Here is an 18,612-nt window from a genome sequence, read left to right on the forward strand (position 1 = left end):
AAACATGTTTTGGTTTCAGCAATCAAAAGCTGAAGCAGTGACTTTTAAAAAGTCATTGTTGAGCACTGAAAATCACAAATTTGCCTCAAGGGGTTTTACAATGTGTTCAGCATATGGATAAGGAAAAACTTCTGATTGTTACTTGTTTGCTTCCATTCAAACATGGATATTAAGTTCAGATTTAGCCTGTATTGTTGTCACACCGTCTACCTTGCATGACATTAATCTGAGTACATTAAGCCCGGCCTATCACTACGCACCGGTCTAAAACATCTTTGCCAACCTGATGCCTGGTCTGGGTTGGCTGAACATACCTGATGCAGCTAATCAGGGGAGGTGACGAAAGGGAAACGTGAACAAGCAGACGGTGGGCTTTCCAGTACCACGGACAGCTCCTGTGTTACAACCCTGAGAGGGACCGGAGTGTTCAGCCCGAGGCAGACACCCTTCCTTTTGACCAATCAATTGGACTGAAAAACAAAAAGTCAAATCTACTTATATCCAGGGAGGCAGTGTTACCAGAGGATAATGGTGTGTCTGCCTACACTTAAACAATTGTCTCCACACTCTGCCTGGCACCACGAGGGAGAGCCTGTTACTTTCACTGTTTTATTCTGGGTAGGATGTTGCCATGTTGTTGCTAGTGTCTCCAGGCTACTGAGTTTCTCTGGGGTGACCATTTCAATACTGACGTACAGCGAGCATGCACAACGCAACGTTAACTCGCGCTAAGAAATGCAAACACAAGTGACAAATCAATCCAGCGGATAGACCTGCACACACAGTGGAGACACGGTGCATGTTGGCTGCAGGATTATAGAATTAGAGATTGATGCAAACATCAGCGACAAAGTACATTAGAGGCTGTAATTATGATGGCATTAATGATAAGGAACAAGAGACACCGCATGCTACTCTTTGAGTCCCCGGAAAAAGACGATCACAGGGATCTGTTGTCAAGGAAAGTGTGTTTCCCGATTAGATGTAATGATCAGAACCGCTCACAAAACTGTGCAGCATGCACATCATTAATGTGCACCGCAGGCAGCGGCAGATTCTGGCAGTGCACTGGTCAGAGAGGGAGGACTGCGTTCGGGTGTTGGTGGTGGGGGAGTGACTGATTGAGTCTGCTACTGCTGACAGACTGATTACACTCAGAGAGGAGAACAGTGAGCAGTAATGCACCAGTATAGAGAGAGAGAGAGAGAGAGAGAGAGAGAGAGAGAGAGAGAGTGAGAGAGAGAGAGAGAGAGAAGGGAGGGGTGCGCCAGACCATCCTTCATCCATCCTCCTCTTCTTCCTCAGGGAGGAGGGCTATCCCAGCTCCCCGTCCTCCTCCCTGCAGCACCTTCAGTAGGCTTGGCCATGACACGCGACACTACAAGTCACTTTTCTCTGCTCACAAGCATGTTCGTTGCTATGAGCTCACATAGATATGTTCACGTGAGGGAGAACAGGTTAAATAACAAGATATAAACGACTGTATTTGCAGGAATACTATAAAACATGAGGTTGCACGCAATATCGGAGTTTAGCTCGTGTTGAAAAACAAGAGCTCCTGGGAGTCTTAAGACTCCACTGTTTGAACCATGATACCTGGCAAGCAGCCTAAACCGGGGCTTACACAGGGGCATGGACTCTAAATGTGCACCAGTCCTCTCTAGCTCTGCAGAACAATACACTTCTTGAAATTATTAATGTATTACTCCTCATGCAGGGGAAGACAAGGCTCCACAGCATCAGACAGAGGCAGGAACGGTGTCCAAAGCATGACACAAAATAAAGTCCCTGTTTGATTTCAGATTGTCCAATAATGCATGTTCAGTCATTTGGTTTTCTGTTCCCAAACTATGAGCTTGACGATATCGGTGCTCCTGAATGCTCCACTGGTGTTATTGGCAGATATGGCTCCTGTATAGATTAATGGAAATATGGCTCCTGTATAGATTAATGGCAACTTTGGATCTATCTTTTGCTGTGCGTTGTAAGAATAAAAACACAGTATTGACACAGTATGGTAAACACGGAACCTTTTGCAATACCCAATGAACATATAAAAGCTCAGCAGAATACAAACACAAACAAGCACAGCGGGACCAGCCTTGACATCCAATATGCCGCTATTATTATTGCGCAGAATGTACAGCCCATTTCACACCAGTCAAATACAGTTGTTTGGTGAATATTTCCTCTCATCCCTCACAACATGTTATCGGCTCAGCAAGCCCTGCACAGAGAGGCCACATTAGGCCACATGACGGTAAGTATTCGGATCTCGGATCTCCTGAGATTTGACGAGTCGCCGACCGTCGCCTCCTCTCTCCATCTACAGCAGCCCGCCTGCACGCCCGGGGATGCAGGATGAAGCGGTTTCACTACCGCGGTTACCTGATCTGAGGCCTCTCCCGTGGCAACGTGATTCTCTCTCGGGTCCTCCTCCGGGGGTCCAGCCGGTCCGGCTCTCACTCTCCTGGGGCTGCAGGGATTCTCCACCACGCGCCCTCTCTCTCTCTCTCTCTCTCTCTCTCTCTCTCTCTCTCTCTCTCTTCTCTCTCTCTCTCTCTCTCTCTCTCTCTCTCTCTCTCTCTCTCTCTCTCCCTGGTGGAGCTCCTCTCTCTCTCTCCTCTCCTCTCTTCACCCGAGCAGCGTCAAGCTGCCATGGAGGAAGACGGCACGGAAAACGGAAGTGCTCTTCTGCTGATTTCAAAGGAGCAAAAAATAAGTGTTTTTTTCGCCAAAATGTAATTGTATTTCTACCATAGATTATTCAACTTAATTTCCAGACACGAGTCTATAACGCAACAAATAACAGAATAAAAAACGAAATACAATACAATACGAGGACACCAAAACACAATCATTGCAGTTCAAGTCACTCGTGGTTAAAAAACATAACATTTGTTCCAATGTTTCCAAAAACAAGAAGAATACCTTGTATCATTCTGTGTTGGCTCAGTTAAAAAAATCCCCAAAAAGGCACCAAAAACCCAAATGGGTTACAAAACAGCAGACAAAAATAAATGCTCATTATCCGTAAATTGCTGGATATGTAAATGAGCAGAATTGAGCTATCAAGCTGCCCTGGCGCAGGTAGTATCATGATGAAACCACTGGTGTTGGTGAATGCAACCCCAGGCCTGGCTCCTCCCCCAACCAATTCCCTAAATTAGGACTAGATTAAAGTTTCAGACGGCCGATATTCACTCTGGGCCACTCTGGTGTCCATTATAGGTGTTCAGTTGAAGTGATCACTTCACATGCACAAGTCGTCCTCATTACACTGCATACTTAGTTGACTCCTTCTGTTGTAGCTTTGATCTGAGGCATATTGTGTGTTAGAACTTGGACACAAGTGTGGAATGCACCTTTTATTTGCTGGGGTGCAATTCTCCATCCTACATCCTTTTTGGCGCACACCTTTACAAACTCCTGATTTGTTATTTGTATTTTGAAGGTGTGAACAGGAAGTGTAATATTTATTTTTGCCAGTACATGACAGTGGTGCTCAGGAGGGATGCAGACAGGGGGATGCTGCAGACTGAGCATGCGCCCAGCTAACAGGCCCGCTGTAATCCCCCTTTGTCAGAAATAACAAGAGGATGCAATGTGCTGTAATTAAGGAAACACTATCCACCTAATTACAGCCCTCCAGTTTCAACCCTGCCCATATGTAACACCTAAGAAGATACATCTGAGTTTTAATTGATATTTATGTTTGAGAAATAACAATAAAGGCAGGATTGTTTTGGATACGGGATATAAACACTGGTTATATACTGCATACAGATATTGATTCAATATATTGCCATGTCAACCTTTTAATAGGTCCTATTAGTTATAGCCTGCATATTTATTCAAAACGCATGCAGCAACAATTTATCCTGTCAGCAGAAAAATGGCTTGAATTAAATGTAACTTTGTGATAAAGTCCATGCTGTAAAAGTTCTCGGTTGATGTGAATTATCTGTACTGAGAATACAGTTTATACAGTGGAGCTCAGTTTAAAGTATAAATTGGCACAAAATATAAATAGTCAACAATTTCATCAAATTTGTACTTGAGTACCACCACTGATCAACAGCACACAGAAGGTGTCCTGATGGTGTAAAGCTCTGTGTCAACCAGAGAGAGAAGAGGAAGATCTAAATATAAATGGGAGTAATTGGTTGAAATACATTATTTCTAAAACTCAGTATTATTTAGAAGTCTCTGGAAAAAAATGATGATTCAAATAATGATTAAAATGCTTTGACAGCGACACCTGCAGGACAGACAATAAAGTGGCGTTTGGAGGAAACATGCTGATCTATGATTGGCCAAAATACAAAAAGCCATTTAAAAAAATCCATTTTATTCAAGCTTTTACAGCAGAGTCCAACTTTCTATTGGGTCTGTTGGAGCCATGGGTGACTGCTGAGCTATGCCAGGGTGGGATGGTGATCGGGGTTTACTTTCAAACATGTCCATAACAAATCCTGGCAATCTGGAGAGAAAGAAGGAGAAGAAAGGTCAGGGCGACGGCTCCGGTGATCCATCAGAAAGTGAAATAAAATGACCAGATTTGTATCTGCCCACATGTATCTTCATGTTATTTAAAAACCTGAGGGAAAATCAAACTATCTGCACCAATAGATATTAAAAGAGGGAGGAGAACATGTGTTTTTCTTTGTAATTTAGGTGAGTTGAATCAATATACCAACACCCCAGCTGATGTACATTCCTGCTAAAGATCTGAGTTCATCTTCCACCACTGTCTGAACCCCGTGTTCAGTTAACTGTTTCCTACTTTAAGCTAACCTGCTAGCTTCACATTCAACAAATAAATTACGACAGTGGCATTAATGTTGTCGTTTAACTGCTAAATGTAGGAACGACACATTGTTGTAAAATAAATGGTCATTTTCGCAGGTAATCAAAAAATGGTAACAAATTACCATGTGTTTTTATTGTTATAAAGCATGATACAAGTGCTTACAACTTTAACTATACATGTTCCTAATGCATTATAGACACAAGCGTCATAGAAAGTGTTCATTTCTTTCCTGCTCCAGTTTAGTTTCTTTTTTTCCCCCAATTTCAGACATTTTCCTACTATTTAATGACTATTTCTGTGTAATAAATATATACTTTGGTGATGATTTTACCTGAAGTGCTACTGGAGACATTAAGGATTTCACAAATAAAATGAACGTAAATTGTAGAAAAAAAACTACCGGTAATTAACTAGTTAAATCAAAAGTGACAATTTGTATGCTAGTCTAGCTGTTTCCCCATATTTCCAGTCTTTATGCGAAATTAAGCTAACCGACTGTAACTTCACATTTACCATGCAGTCATGAGTGTAATGAATCTTCTCATACGACTCTTGGTTTACTTTAAGTGTAAAATTGATGGAGGTGCCCTTTTAGAAAAAACCATGTTGAAAGATAAAACATTAACGATTTAATTTGCATGCAACAAAATGAATTGTGGGTAAATGTTCACCTGAGCTAGGATGAATGACAAGCCTGTTGTTTTCATAATAAGGTGCTGTTTATTTCATTAGTCACATCTCATGGTACACTCTGCTAAAGCCGAGTAGTATTTACCACGTGTAATACTGACCTCAGCTTCTTCCCCCAGGCTTCCTGCAGAAAAGAGAGCCGTCACAAACACGAGCTGAGCGCCAAGCTCGACTCCCAACACCACCTTTGTCCCTGGGTACGTTCACTCGAGGTAAATGGATTCTGGATTATAGCAATATGCTACTTCTTTTTATTTTTACCCAAGGACAGAGGCCTTGCGGGGTTTTGAGTTGGCCGTCTGCTTCAGTCCTGCAAACTGTGAAGTACTTATCTGGTTCTTCATACACACTGAATGTCCGGATTAAGTGTTTGATCACTTTAGCTGTGACCGCAGAGGGCTGGGACAGCACAAACCCGCTGGCTCGGTAAGAGGGCAGCGTTTTGTTCGAGGTTCGGGTGGTCTTGGTGTTTGACGTGGAATGAAAACTGGACTGCAGATATTTCGAGATCCAAAGTTCCTCAGCTTTTCCTGTCGGCATGCCGTTGAGACTTGCACAAGTGTTGTAGTAGCTGCCCAGACGACACACCGCGGCATCAAAAACAGACCATTAACAGATTAACATCTGGACAGAAAGGAAACTCCCTCAAGCTAAAAACAGTTAGAACCACTTGGTGCAGACTCCCACTGCAACTATTCTTTTTCTTTGTACAACTTTAAGGCAGGAAGTTCCATTTCTGTGAAATAGGTCTCAGTCTTATATTCATGCCTCCCTGCACAAGAATGGATTGTAACTTTAAATAGAGGACGGGGAGCCTGGAAATATCCATCAGGCCTGATCCACTGAAACCAAAGTCAACGCGAGTCATCCCGCTGTGCTACGCCATGTAGATGAAGGTGTTTAAATCGGTCTCGTCCCGCTTTATGTACTTGTGATCGATCAGCCACTCGATCTGCTCCTTGATCATCTTCTTCTGTGGTAAAAACATGTTCTTTAGGATCTCCACCAGCTCCGTCTGCAGCTGGGCGTTGTTGATGCGCTTCCTCATCTTCATGATCTGGATTATGGCCTCCTGGAGAGCGGAAACACAACGGCGTGATGAATCGGAAAAACACTGCTCACAAAGTGGAACCGTGAGACGGATGGACTGTATTGTAGTGAATACAAACACGGTGGGAAATGGAAGGGGAAACCATGTATTCTCAGCAGGTGGTGTTACACAATGAAAGAGACCTGCAGTATCTTCACCCGCATGCTGCGATCTCATATCTGTACCTGTGTTCTTAGTATCCTGAGCTGGACGATGCCCTCGTTCTCCTCCTCTCTCATTCGCTCTGTGGTGAGCTGCAGCCGGCCAATCAGGTTGATCTTCCCCCTTTTCTGAACCTTTGAGTTTTTTCTGTAGAGTTTAAATAAAAACACAAACAAATCAATGTAGAATACAAATTGACAGTTGGAGATAACATCGCTGTAGTTTGTACTGACTTTACTATTAGATGCTAATTAAATTCATAAACATGTTTAAAAAAGGTAACAAAAGGAATTCCACAGGAAAAAAAAATATTTATTTTGCACGATGAGCACCCAACGAAGCTGTAAAAGATTTCCGTATGAGGACATGTTGCAGCTTTGGTGGAAGGGGGGGGGGGGGGGGGGGATCCCAGAACCGATATCTTTTACTTACATGAGAGAAAACTCCTGGTTGACGTAAAATAGTGTTCCTTCTGCAAAGTCTTTGGGTGAAGACACCACCGGCTCGTACGACAACACCTGCCGCTTGAGTTTGGGAAACGCCACCAGAGACTGGGAGAGTGAGAAAAGCGTGACGGTTCAGAGGGAAGCGGTAAAAACAAATAATCGGATCAATAAAACAGATTGAACAACAAGCTACATCAAATATAAAAACACAATACTTACAGCATTGCAGTGTACTTCAAAAACACATTTGTGACAATCATGACGGAACCAAATGACCAGATTGATCTTCATGGTTTATTCCTCTTACAACACGCTATCCGTTTACCCAGAGAGTGCGTCGCAGCTCGGCGTCCGGCAGCTCAGTGGCTAGCTTGAGGTTTTCAAAGCTGATCCTCTCTCTGGGCCTCTGGTTCCAGGCAAACAGCACAGCCAGCTGGAAGGTGGTCACCTCCAGGTCGTACTGGCCCACCTCGTTCTTAAAGGTTATCTGGACGAACGACATTTTGTTTAGACACTTTCCCAGCTTCTTTCACGAAGAAACAAGCAAAACAGCACTGCTGGTTGTACTCACAATGCCGTTGGACATGAGGTGATGCCAGTGCAGCTTCCTGCCACTGTGGTTCTTCTTGTAGAAGTCTTCGACCTCCGGTATCAAATCTTCCAGCTCGGTAGGTAGAGAGACGAAAACCTTCTCGCTGCTCCTCGACCACGCTCCTGCATTCAGGATCTTTATGTTGACCGAGTCGGCTGCGAGGGGAACACACAGAGACATCGTGGCTGCGTGACATTTGTGTACAAGAAAAGTGAAAAACAGTCACATTTTGGTTATAATCGAATTATACATTAGAAACTCTGCACATCCTTAGTTACTGACTGAAAACTCATCTGAGTCACAACTCAATTCATAACAAAATTTGGAAAAAAACTTTCTATCTCCTATTTTCCTGGAATGGAGCACTTAAGGTAGATCAGCATATTTGATGAAGGTTATGTATTTGCATGATCACTGCACTTTTTGGTTGAATGCACTTATTGTAGATCGCTTTGGATAAAAGCGTCGGCTAAATAAAAAATGTAATCCAATGTAAATGTGCTGGATTATTTCTTGGCACAGAGGCGCTCCAGTGCACCCCAGTCTTTATGCTGAACTATCTCCTGCACCATGTATATTAAAGGGATACCCCCCCCCCCCCCAAAATATCCGAACTATCCCTTTACGTGTCAGCGAGATGCTCTTCTGTCGCTTACCTGGTAAAGCAAGCCTGTTGTGTTTATGCATTTCTTTGAAAGATTGGTTGAGGTCCTCTGACACCTTGATGTCTTGAAACATCCTGGCCAGCTTGTTGACGTAGTCAGCTGGCATTCCTACTTCCTGTTAGGATACATGACACCACAGATAGTTTGTTTTACAGGTGGTCAAATAAATACTTCATGTTTTTTTTCAGATTAGTAGAAGGTATACTCTCACTCATTACACACACACTGGGATCTCACCCTGAGCCACTCCACCATGTTCTCCTCTATCTCGCTGTCTGCTGAAATGTCCAGGATGAGTCGACGGGTCAGGTGGGCTTTGTGGTAGCGCATGAACACGTCTTTGTTCTGCACATACTTCAGCACCAACAGCTGCAAAGGAAAGAGCACACCGATGTTCACTGACGCTCAGATTAAAAGCTCAGTTCGCTGCACATCCATGAACTACCACTCTACGCTTGTCTCGTTACAATGCTAACCAAGGGGCCAATGAAGCCAGGGCTCCTGAAACGTACCACTTCCTTGAGCTTGGCCTCTATCTCTTCAGATGTGAGCTTTTTGCTCAGTGGGGTCTTCCTCAAGAGCATGTCGCAGTAGTTGGCCAGCAGCTCTGGACACTTGGACTCTGGTTGAGTTTTCAGACCAACCCTGTAAACACGCGAGAGGAAAACTAGAGCGGTCAGACACTATCGCCTTCAGCAAAAACTGCATGTTACAGAAGGAGCATCTCTTACCCTTTCTGTTTCAGGGGAAGTTCCAACTTAAATATAGTGGCGTCATTCACAACAGCTTTATAAGCCTGCAAAAGAAGTTTGGATAACAGGACTGTGATCAGTTTAAACATCTTATGACAAGCGTTTACCACAATGACACCATGCTGCTAAAAGTGCAGCTCACTTTGTCTCGAGCTGTGAGGAAGCGAGGGTCGTCCTGAAAGGCCTCTTTCACCAGCCGACTGAAGCGGTTAAACAAGGTGAGCAGCTGCTCCACATACTTCTCAGAGTCCTGAAACAAAGAACAGAAGGTGACACCGGTCAATGTGATGAGCCTGTGTATGTGTGTAAACAAGCATATAAGTGCATTATGCGTGAGACAAGATAGTAAAAGTTACACCTACTCCTGAACGAAAGGCTCGTGCTCGTTACAGCGCGACATGTTCATATTAACTGCGTCCTCCTCGCCTGAGCTGTAACGTTAGCTCGCCTAATGGTGCTAGATGAGCTAGCAGTATTGAGCATATGTGCACGCTTCCGTCTGCGTGGTGATATGGTTGGTGGGTGTAGTCCGGTAGAGAGAAAATAGTCCCTACATGAAACTTCTCACAACAACGTCTGTGTATGTTTCTGAGTAACAGGGTCATGATTTCCGAAAAGAGGGACGCTGCAGAGTTGTTTTTTTTGGCGCTTTGAGCACCACAAGCTGAGTGCCATCTAGTTCCATTACGCCTTCGAGAGGAGGCCGACATCTCCAACACCAGACTGATAAATAGAGCTACAGCTAAGCGGAACAACATAATTGTTTATTTTGTCCCTTTAACATCGAGACTCAACTTGCTGTCATCAGATGTCAGTTTCCCACCCGAATCACAAACGTGTATTTGACACTCACAGAGGTGATGGTCTCTGCTGTGGCCACCATGTCAGCCAGGCCGGCGCTCATGATGTGATCCTCCAGGTCCTTCAGCATGGGCTCGATGCCGCTGGGCACTTTGTCCATGAGAGAGAACATCAGGTGCAGCTCTGTGGTGGAGGGAAAAGCAAAGTTATCGCTTGAAGAGGTGACAGCAGCAGTAAATGCTGAGCTTATAATTGTGCATCATGAAACCAGCAGGTGATGAGCGACTTTAAAATCCATTACCGTGGACCCCACTTTTGTCCATTTGTCAAATCAAATTACACGAGCAACGTAATGTTAAGATCGTTTATTATAGTACCGGTAATTTACATTTGAATCATGAAAATGTCTGGAACAAAAATGTTAAAGCTTGTTTTAAGAAGTTGAAGTGGATTTTAGGCACCTGTCACCTGCAAATTATAGACTGTATTGTTTTTAAGTACTTTGGACTTTGGTTTGTTCTGTTAAATAAAAAGAAAAACATGGGTATATTTCTCAAAAAAGGTTTGTTTCTGGAGTGAAATATATTTGGCTTCATGTTGGAATAAAATATTTGCAATACTTGATAAAGCATTTTCTTTCCAGCTCTGTAAACATTAACTTGAACAAAATATATACTGTACATATATAACCATAATTAAACAATCCTCAAAGCGACTTAAAAGCTACTCAGCAGCAGCAAAATAACATCTTCAGGACTACAACTATTTATATGAGTTTATATTTTGGCAAATTGGCACCGTTAAAATGATGCAGAATTAGTTATTAGCAGTTCCTGTTTTCAATGCACTCTTGTACGTACAGACGGTCATCACTGGATTATTGTGACACTGTATAAAACATAGAAACGTGACATTTCTAAGGCTGGTTCTTGGGGGTAAAAAAAATATATATTTCTGAGCGGCTTCATGTTTCTGAGAGATTAACAATCCTCAGTGTACCATCACACGTTCATTCAAGAGGAGTGGCGACAACAACAGCAACACAATGCTGGGTAAGAAGGTTTGGTCAGGGCTACTTCCTGGTGCAAACCTGAGCTGGCTGTGCCTTTGGTGGGAGCAGTCCGTCCGTACTCACTCTCTGTCTCATTTCGTTTGATCATGCCTGGACATTCGGCTAAGATGGTCTCCTTGAATGATGTGACCAGTGCGTTGACGCAACACTCCATCAACTGGGAACATAAACAGAGGGGCGAACAATGCAGCGGAAATACAAAGGAGATGTGTGCAGTACAGGAATAAAATGTAGAATTTAGGGAAATGTGCTTGATTGTTACGCTTTTGATTTGTTTGTTTAAAAACAACAACTTGTTGATTGTTATGTGCTAGAGCGGGTCTCTTTTATTTCTAATTGTTTTTTGACTGAACACAAGGCACAGACTTCTAATCTCACAGTCGGGAACAAAGGAAATACCGTTATGCATATTTCCCTAAACTGTTCTTTAAATAAAAAATAAATACAAGTCAAAAATATATACAAGTTGCTATCCAAGTAACAAAAAAATGTGTAAACGCATCAACATGAGATCACAACTACAGCTATTAAAACAAAAAACTGCTATAAAAATGAGTACTGCATTAATATGAGTTGTACTTTGGAAGAGTGAACAACATTACGTATAACATTGTAATTAAATAATAGCATAACTGTAGAACACTCACTGCCTGTACAGAGTTGCAGTCGCGTCTCGTCTCCAGGTATCGCAGCGCACGTTTCTCCTCTTCCCTCAGCTTCGAATCAGCCTGGTGATAAAACACAGTAACAGTGCATGCACATTCAGTTATTACATTTAGACACAGAAAATACTCAACGAGATCTTAAACCTGATAATAAACAAAAAGCGTTTATATATATACACATACACACACACAATATACAATACAATATAGAATCTAACCCCGGAGAAAGGTACTCTATACATCTATAGCAAAATAAAATAATGTAATTAAAACATAATTTCCATTGGCTGTAAATGCAACTGGGAGCACATTGGCAATCAAAAAGGAATATGGTTTTATAGAAATTATTTGACGGACAATAATGTGTCTTCAAACTCAACCTCTGTCCTATCTGTGTACTTCATTTTATTTTGCCATTTTTGTTTTCGGTTCGATAAGAAAAACATCTCGCCGCAGCGAGGCCATCGAATGTTAGAATGGGAGGGAAACCGTAGAGAAAATTCAAAACACAAGAAAACTGGTGAATATAGCAAATCACTCGTAGAAGCCACATAATAACGAATATATCTGTACTAGTTGTTAAAGAAAGACATTATCTAAATCCATATACAACATATTCTATAATTGGGTCACTTCAAAAGGTCTTACTGTGGAAAAATCCTCCAGAATAAAAACGTCTGGGGAAGAAAAGGTCATTGAAGTAACCGTGTTCGATCTACACAGAGGGTTAACGCTTTGTGGCGCCTGCTGCGCTTTAACGGACACAACGCCTCCGTTTTGTTTGGGTAAGAGAGACACTGTGGAGAGGACAGGCATGGGATCAGCCACGGCAGCAGATCACGCTGCCCGTCTCGACTGTTTTCTCTTTTCATTCATGCAACTGGCGTTTTGCCACAACCATCAAAACAGGGAAAAGGAGCCTCAATAGAAGCCTCAAGTTTCAGCGGCCGGTGTTATCTTTACTACGGTGAGAACTGAAAGCTCTTTTCTTTCAGCAAGCTGGCAGCGGCAAACAGAAACTCCTGAGTGGTTGGGAGTGGAGTGATTACAAAACAGTGCACAATTTCATGTTATCAACTGACCAACAACAGATAAATAATATTAAAACATATTCATTTTCATGGCTTTGTTTCCCCCCCTTGTTTTCGATAGACTGGCGAGAAGAACATGCTTCAGTTAAAGTCCATGAGTGATGAGAAACATTGGCTCTATTATATATATATATACATACACACACATATATACAGTGAGCATCTTTCACAGGGCCACCATGTTGGAACGCAGCATCCAGTTCTCCTCAAAGCCGCGGACACTCACATATTTCATGTAGTTTTGGACCCCATTTTGCTGGAGGTAGGCGGGCGCCTGTGTTCTGTAGAACCTCTCGGTAGAATCCATATACGCCTTCTCAAAGTTGTCCCTGTAGATCTGCAGCTTGTCGTCCGGGTTGGAGCACAAGTTCACTGCTCAGAGACAAAACACAGAAAAAGATATGGAGAGGTCAACATGCGTCTGCAGCCTTCAGATATAGATCGAGATAAAAGAGATTTAACAGTTCAAACGGCAGAACTTGCAGTTGAAGTCAGAATATGTAACAGCCATCCCATAGTGAAGGGCAGAAAATAAAACCTGATTAATACTGATCACGAGGTATTTAAGCCGTATCGTGACAGCAGAGAAAGACTGGTCATGGGGACAAGAGCGGGGGGGGGGGAACATCAAAGGAATGACTAACTAAAACTGAACAAGTGAAATGCCCGAAGTTAGATTTCCTCACATTCCTGTAGTATTTAGCAGTTATAACTGTAGCTGTGAGGACTATGGTGAAGGAGAAGGAACCATTATTCAGATAAACTTGGGAGTCCATGATCATATGATATTATGATACTCTTTGAAAGTATCTTAAATGCCATTTGGATTCATCAACGCTGTAGTAAAGGGAGTTGGGAAACATAAGCTACTCTAATAAAACCGTGCGTTCCTGTGCGTCTCACCGTAGGACTCTCTCACTCCGATGACCAGCTGGGAGTCAAAGGCCTCTCCCAGCCGCTCAGCATGGACGAGCTTCATGGCGCTGTCTTGCAGCCTGTTTTTGATGTTGGAGAAAATGGACTCGTTCCACGTGTCCAGCATCAGCTGAAGAGACACACACAGTCAGAACACGACGACGTGCACAACATGCTTATTTAGTTTCCTCCTCCTCCTCCTCCTCCTCACTTTGCGGACAATGCTGTCTTCCACGTTGGACTTCTTGTTGCTTCCTTGCTTGCCCATCAGCGTGATCTCCAGCTGACAGAAAGGCTTGGGCAAGATGTCGCACTGCGTGAAGAACTTCCTCCACTCCACGATGTAGGCCTTCAGCAACGCCGTGTCATCCTGGTGACTCAACACCCGCTTAGAAACGGTGAGAAACACAAGACAGGGCTGATTGAAACCCGCAGAATCTAATGGAGTGGTCTCACCGACGTCACGATCTCCTTAGTTACGAGGTCGGTCGGCCATGTTGGAGTACATACAGATCCTACATGGCGGCGCGTAAACAAGGAAGTGCGGCGAAAATACAATACTTTGAATCACTGGATAGTGCATCAAAGGTTCGCTACCTGGCCAAATTGAAGGTTATTGGTAACTTGGATCCGTATACGATGAGTGCAGATGGTTTCAGTGCCGATCCTACTTATCTTCCATCGGTAAACTACGCCAACATCTACACGTATCTCGTGAACACCCCCAGTCCTTACACGAAAGACGAGTTGGAGTGCTACAAAGGGCTCGACGCTTATAATCAGTTTGTCAGTGGATGGGTCCGAGACGTCAAAGCAACGGTCGTCGAGAATTCTCATCTCGTCATTGGAAGAGTAAATATAAACAGATCTGGTCCGATATTTAGCAATATTCAATGTTTACTCAGCGCAAACAGACACGTGTGTTTGTTTACATTGTACGTGCATGTCATTGTGTGCGTGTGTGTAGGAATTCACTTTCAACTAACTCCTAACTTCATCCCCCCCCACACATATATATATATACATATATATATACATATATATATATATCTGATCTGATCCGACGTTAAACTCATATCAAGCAATGCTGAGGCTGCATCTCTGTGTTTCGCCTGTTGTACACGCTCGACACGTCTCTGGCACCGACTGCTGTCACGGGCCGATGAAGCTTCGGTAACCTTCTCATGTCCAAGTTTAATTTATATTTCCTTTATTAAATACTGTTCACAAACGAATTTGCAAATAAAATCACTGACCACTTATAAAGTGATCCGCACATACTCTAGTGTACGCCAAATTCCATTCCTTTATATCTCGAGAGATGCGTGACAGCCATTTCTCGCGACGTCGCTTGGATAGCTCCTTCGTGTCATTTCCTTGATGTGTAATGACCGCTGGCAAACGAAAGAATGATTTCTTGTCTCTATCAGCTCTGCTGCCACAACCAAAGACAGCACAAAAGTTCACCACCGATAGGTTATGCGACTCAGCCGTGCATGCCAGTGGCTTTGTGTGTACTCCAACATGGCCGACAGCTAAACTGTGACGTCACACGAGACCACTCCATAGACAGATGTTAAGCAAGAAGAACAGTCTATGACGATGGGGAGAATTAGAAAGACACACAAATATCCGTTATGGTCTTACTGCTTGTGCTTGTTTGATGAAATCTAGGATGTCCTCTTTGAGGGCCTGGTGGATCTTAGCTGGACCTTTGTCATCCCACAGGCACACAGCATGGACGTCTCTGTGGACCAATGAGCAATGACCTTAACAAATTCACCATCAATGCCTGAGCCGACAGCAGACGCATTACAGTGAACTCACGAGAACAAGTCGAACCACTGCTGTTTGGTGACGGACTCCTGCCGTAGCAGCTTCAGCACTATCGGACGCATCAGCTCCCATTTGTCCTCAAATTGAAGGGAGCCTTTGTTCTGAAAACAGACAGGAGGGAAGTCGATTTAAACTGTTCATGAGCTTTTTATGCCAAGGTAACGCAACGACAGCAACACAAAAACAACTAAATATTAGGGTAAGTTACAATTTAACGGTATACTAGATGGATTAGATGAGATTCCAATGTATTGTCATTGCAGTGTGCAAACAGTAAGTATACAGTATGAACAGAACTTGGGTTGTAACGGTATTAGATTCTTCTGGACTGAATTTAAGGGAATCAGGCTGTGGTGTGAAGTATACATTATGCGTCTAAAACATGCCAAACTAGCATATTAAATCATGTTCTACCTACCTACAGTCTACGAATGTCATCATGCTTGTGAAGAAGATCTTCTACTTAAGTTAAAGTACCAACGCTATAGTGCTTGTAACACAGTGCACTGTGTTACAAGCATGCAAACTCCTGCTAAAGTAAAGGTACATATCAGCAGAAAAAACTACGGTACTTAAAGTTAAAGAAGTACATACATAATCATTATGCAGAATGGCCCATTTCAGAATAATATATAACCGGATTATAATTATTGATGCAATAATAGAAGTATTAAGTACCAGTACAAGTACCTCAAAAGCCGACTACAGTACTTGAGAGTGTACTTAGTTAAGTCCTTATTTTCTCAATACGTGCCTTATGAATATTCCAGCATGTTTTCAATGTAAAATGTTACTTACTGTACTGAAATGTTCTTAAGATTTGATTTAATAAAATAAGGTTTTAAGACCCAATCATATAGCTGGAATAGTCCCGATAAGACTGATGCTTTTTGACTGATCAACATCCATTTAACATTGATATTTTAATGTGGTTGTTGTAGTTTTAATGTTTATTTGATTTGCTTGCTGTGTGCTTTGTTCTATATACTTGTTGTAAAGTGTATTTGGATTAGTACAGTGCAAGGTAGAACAGAATAGCGATAGTAATTGATGCACTGGGTGATTGCCTGTCTGCACATACTGTACACACAGACACTTCTTTTCAATTGCAAAAGTCTTCTGTTTTGACTGCAATGTCATTTTTGATTTAATTAAAATACATATTCCCCCCCCCCCCCGAAGCTAAACTTAGTTAGCAAGATAGCAGCTGGGGATTAGCGTTCACACAATGCACAGAAAACCTGCTGCGACAGTTACTGTTGTCAGCCTTCAGCATGTCTTTCAGAGAGGGTGGTCTTCTGCTGATTCCTGTGTTACTGAAGACAGATGATATGTGAGGTTTGTAGCTAGCGTGTGACATTAACACAGATACTGTGAATGTAACTGTTATATCAGGGCAGGTTAAAGCTAACGATACGTCTCACATTCGTTGTCGGTCCCTCCGGGTTCACCGTGTCTTGCCTATTTCCTTCACATTTAGTTAGCTGTGGTGTAGCTATTATATTTAGCTTAAATCAGTGAAAAGTAGCTAATGTTAGCCAGATGTAACTTAACTGCTTCCGAGCTCACGTCAACACTGACAGCACAGGTGTAGTGTGGTGTTCGTTGAGTTTGGAGCAAAACGACAACATCACACCACGCGACTGACACGCACTTTAAGCGAGCGTTGAATACACAATTGAATTGAACTGGGTCCTACCTTTAGCAAATTAGACGTCGCCATGTTCCCCTCAACTTATCCTCTCGTAAAATCTCGCGAGAACTCCAGGAAGCATGGAGATAAACCTTCTCACATCGCGGACTCTTTCTAAATATAGATAAACAACAGAGGCGCTCACCAGTAAAAAACATTGTGTTGATTTGATTCTTTAGCGTATGTCCCTTTACTTATTCATCGGTTATTATTTAAATGTTATAACCTTCACTTAAGTAAAAGCACCAGTGAAGAAATAGGTCCTGTATTACAAATTCGACTGAGGTAAACATGCATACAATATATACTTAAGTAAAAGTAAAAGTACTCATTATGCAAAATGGCCTATTTCAGAAAACTAATATTATATTATTATATTATAATTATTGACGCATTTATGTATAAGCATCACTAATGCTAATTTGAAATACTTTACATTGTTGTTGTTTTTTATTGTCGTTTAAAAGTTATATTTGTTATCGATAATCTGAATCTGTAAAAAGGAATCAGTAGGCCTATAGCTGTCAGACCAAAGTACTGGAGTAGATAGTATTTCCCTCTGAGATGTAGTGGAATATTGTTATGAAATATAATAAAATATAATAAAATATACTCAACATGGTCAGTATGGCAGAGGCATTTAACAGTATTTCATTCTGATACTTCAACGACATTTCTCTAATTATATTTCTCTATACTTGAGTAACATTTTGAATTCAGGACTTGTACTTGCTGTTGAACTACAGTATTTGTACTTTCACTTCAGTAAAGGATTTGAATACTTCTTCCACTGTCACATCCAGTGCAACTGTTGCTTTACCTCATCATTTTTTTCTACTTTTGAATGACCTTTACTCCACTCTCAGTGCAACTTGTAGTGTGGTGCGTGTAGCTGGAGGCAAGAAAACAGTGTCTGCACAGATTCAAGGACAGTTATTGTTTCTTCTAATCAGAATGTTTGTTATCATTCTTTCTCTGTCTGGCTATCAAATGCTTTCTCGCACAACGAGATTGTAACATAAGGAAGGAACAAATGAAAAAATTCTGCTGTGAGAATTATGTAAGTTGAAATTGTAGTTTGAGAAATGAAACGCGAAAGATTCATGAAACGTTTCTTGCCATATTTGCTTGGTGGTGGGAGAAGCACTTAGATCCTTTACTTAACAGTAGAATCAACATCAGAATTTAAAAAGGCTATTACAAATACAAGCATTCAGAATATATTGAGGAAACATATCAACAGCAAAGCACACAGAGATAATGAAAAGTAAAAGTACTTATTGTGCAGAACGGTTCCTTTCAGGAGTTATTAGGCTAACCCTTTATCTT

General features: G+C 42.1%; 1 protein-coding gene across 5 annotated transcripts; it reads right to left on the minus strand.

The window, feature by feature from the left end:
• Positions 1 to 5,537: 5,537 nt before the first annotated feature.
• cul5b (cullin 5b) lies at positions 5,538 to 17,320 on the minus strand. 5 transcript variants are annotated; one of them, XM_079282954.1, is made up of 20 exons: positions 17,290 to 17,320; positions 16,848 to 16,906; positions 15,582 to 15,691; positions 15,402 to 15,501; positions 13,966 to 14,142; positions 13,743 to 13,884; positions 13,066 to 13,211; positions 11,731 to 11,811; positions 11,102 to 11,240; positions 10,064 to 10,194; positions 9,353 to 9,460; positions 9,190 to 9,254; positions 8,971 to 9,103; positions 8,696 to 8,827; positions 8,450 to 8,573; positions 7,773 to 7,978; positions 7,527 to 7,688; positions 7,188 to 7,306; positions 6,779 to 6,902; positions 5,538 to 6,575 (listed from the first exon to the last, which is right to left on the minus strand). In XM_079282954.1, the coding sequence occupies exons 3-20, from the start codon at positions 15,650 to 15,652 to the stop codon at positions 6,381 to 6,383; spliced, it is 2,355 nt and encodes a 784-aa protein (XP_079139080.1). In that variant the 5' UTR covers positions 15,653 to 15,691; positions 16,848 to 16,906; positions 17,290 to 17,320; the 3' UTR covers positions 5,538 to 6,380. The 5 variants fall into 5 exon arrangements, with proteins under 5 accessions (XP_079139080.1, XP_079139081.1, XP_079139079.1 ...); XM_079282955.1 differs by lacking the exon at positions 16,848 to 16,906 and having other exon boundaries at positions 7,773 to 7,948; positions 11,147 to 11,240; positions 17,290 to 17,319; XM_079282953.1 differs by lacking the exon at positions 16,848 to 16,906 and having other exon boundaries at positions 11,147 to 11,240; positions 17,290 to 17,319.
• Between the last annotated feature and the right edge of the window lie 1,292 nt (positions 17,321 to 18,612).

The sequence above is a fragment of the Melanostigma gelatinosum genome (assembly GCF_949748355.1).
Source record: "Melanostigma gelatinosum genome assembly, chromosome: 14".
In the NCBI taxonomy this organism is placed as follows: domain Eukaryota; kingdom Metazoa; phylum Chordata; class Actinopteri; order Perciformes; family Zoarcidae; genus Melanostigma; species Melanostigma gelatinosum.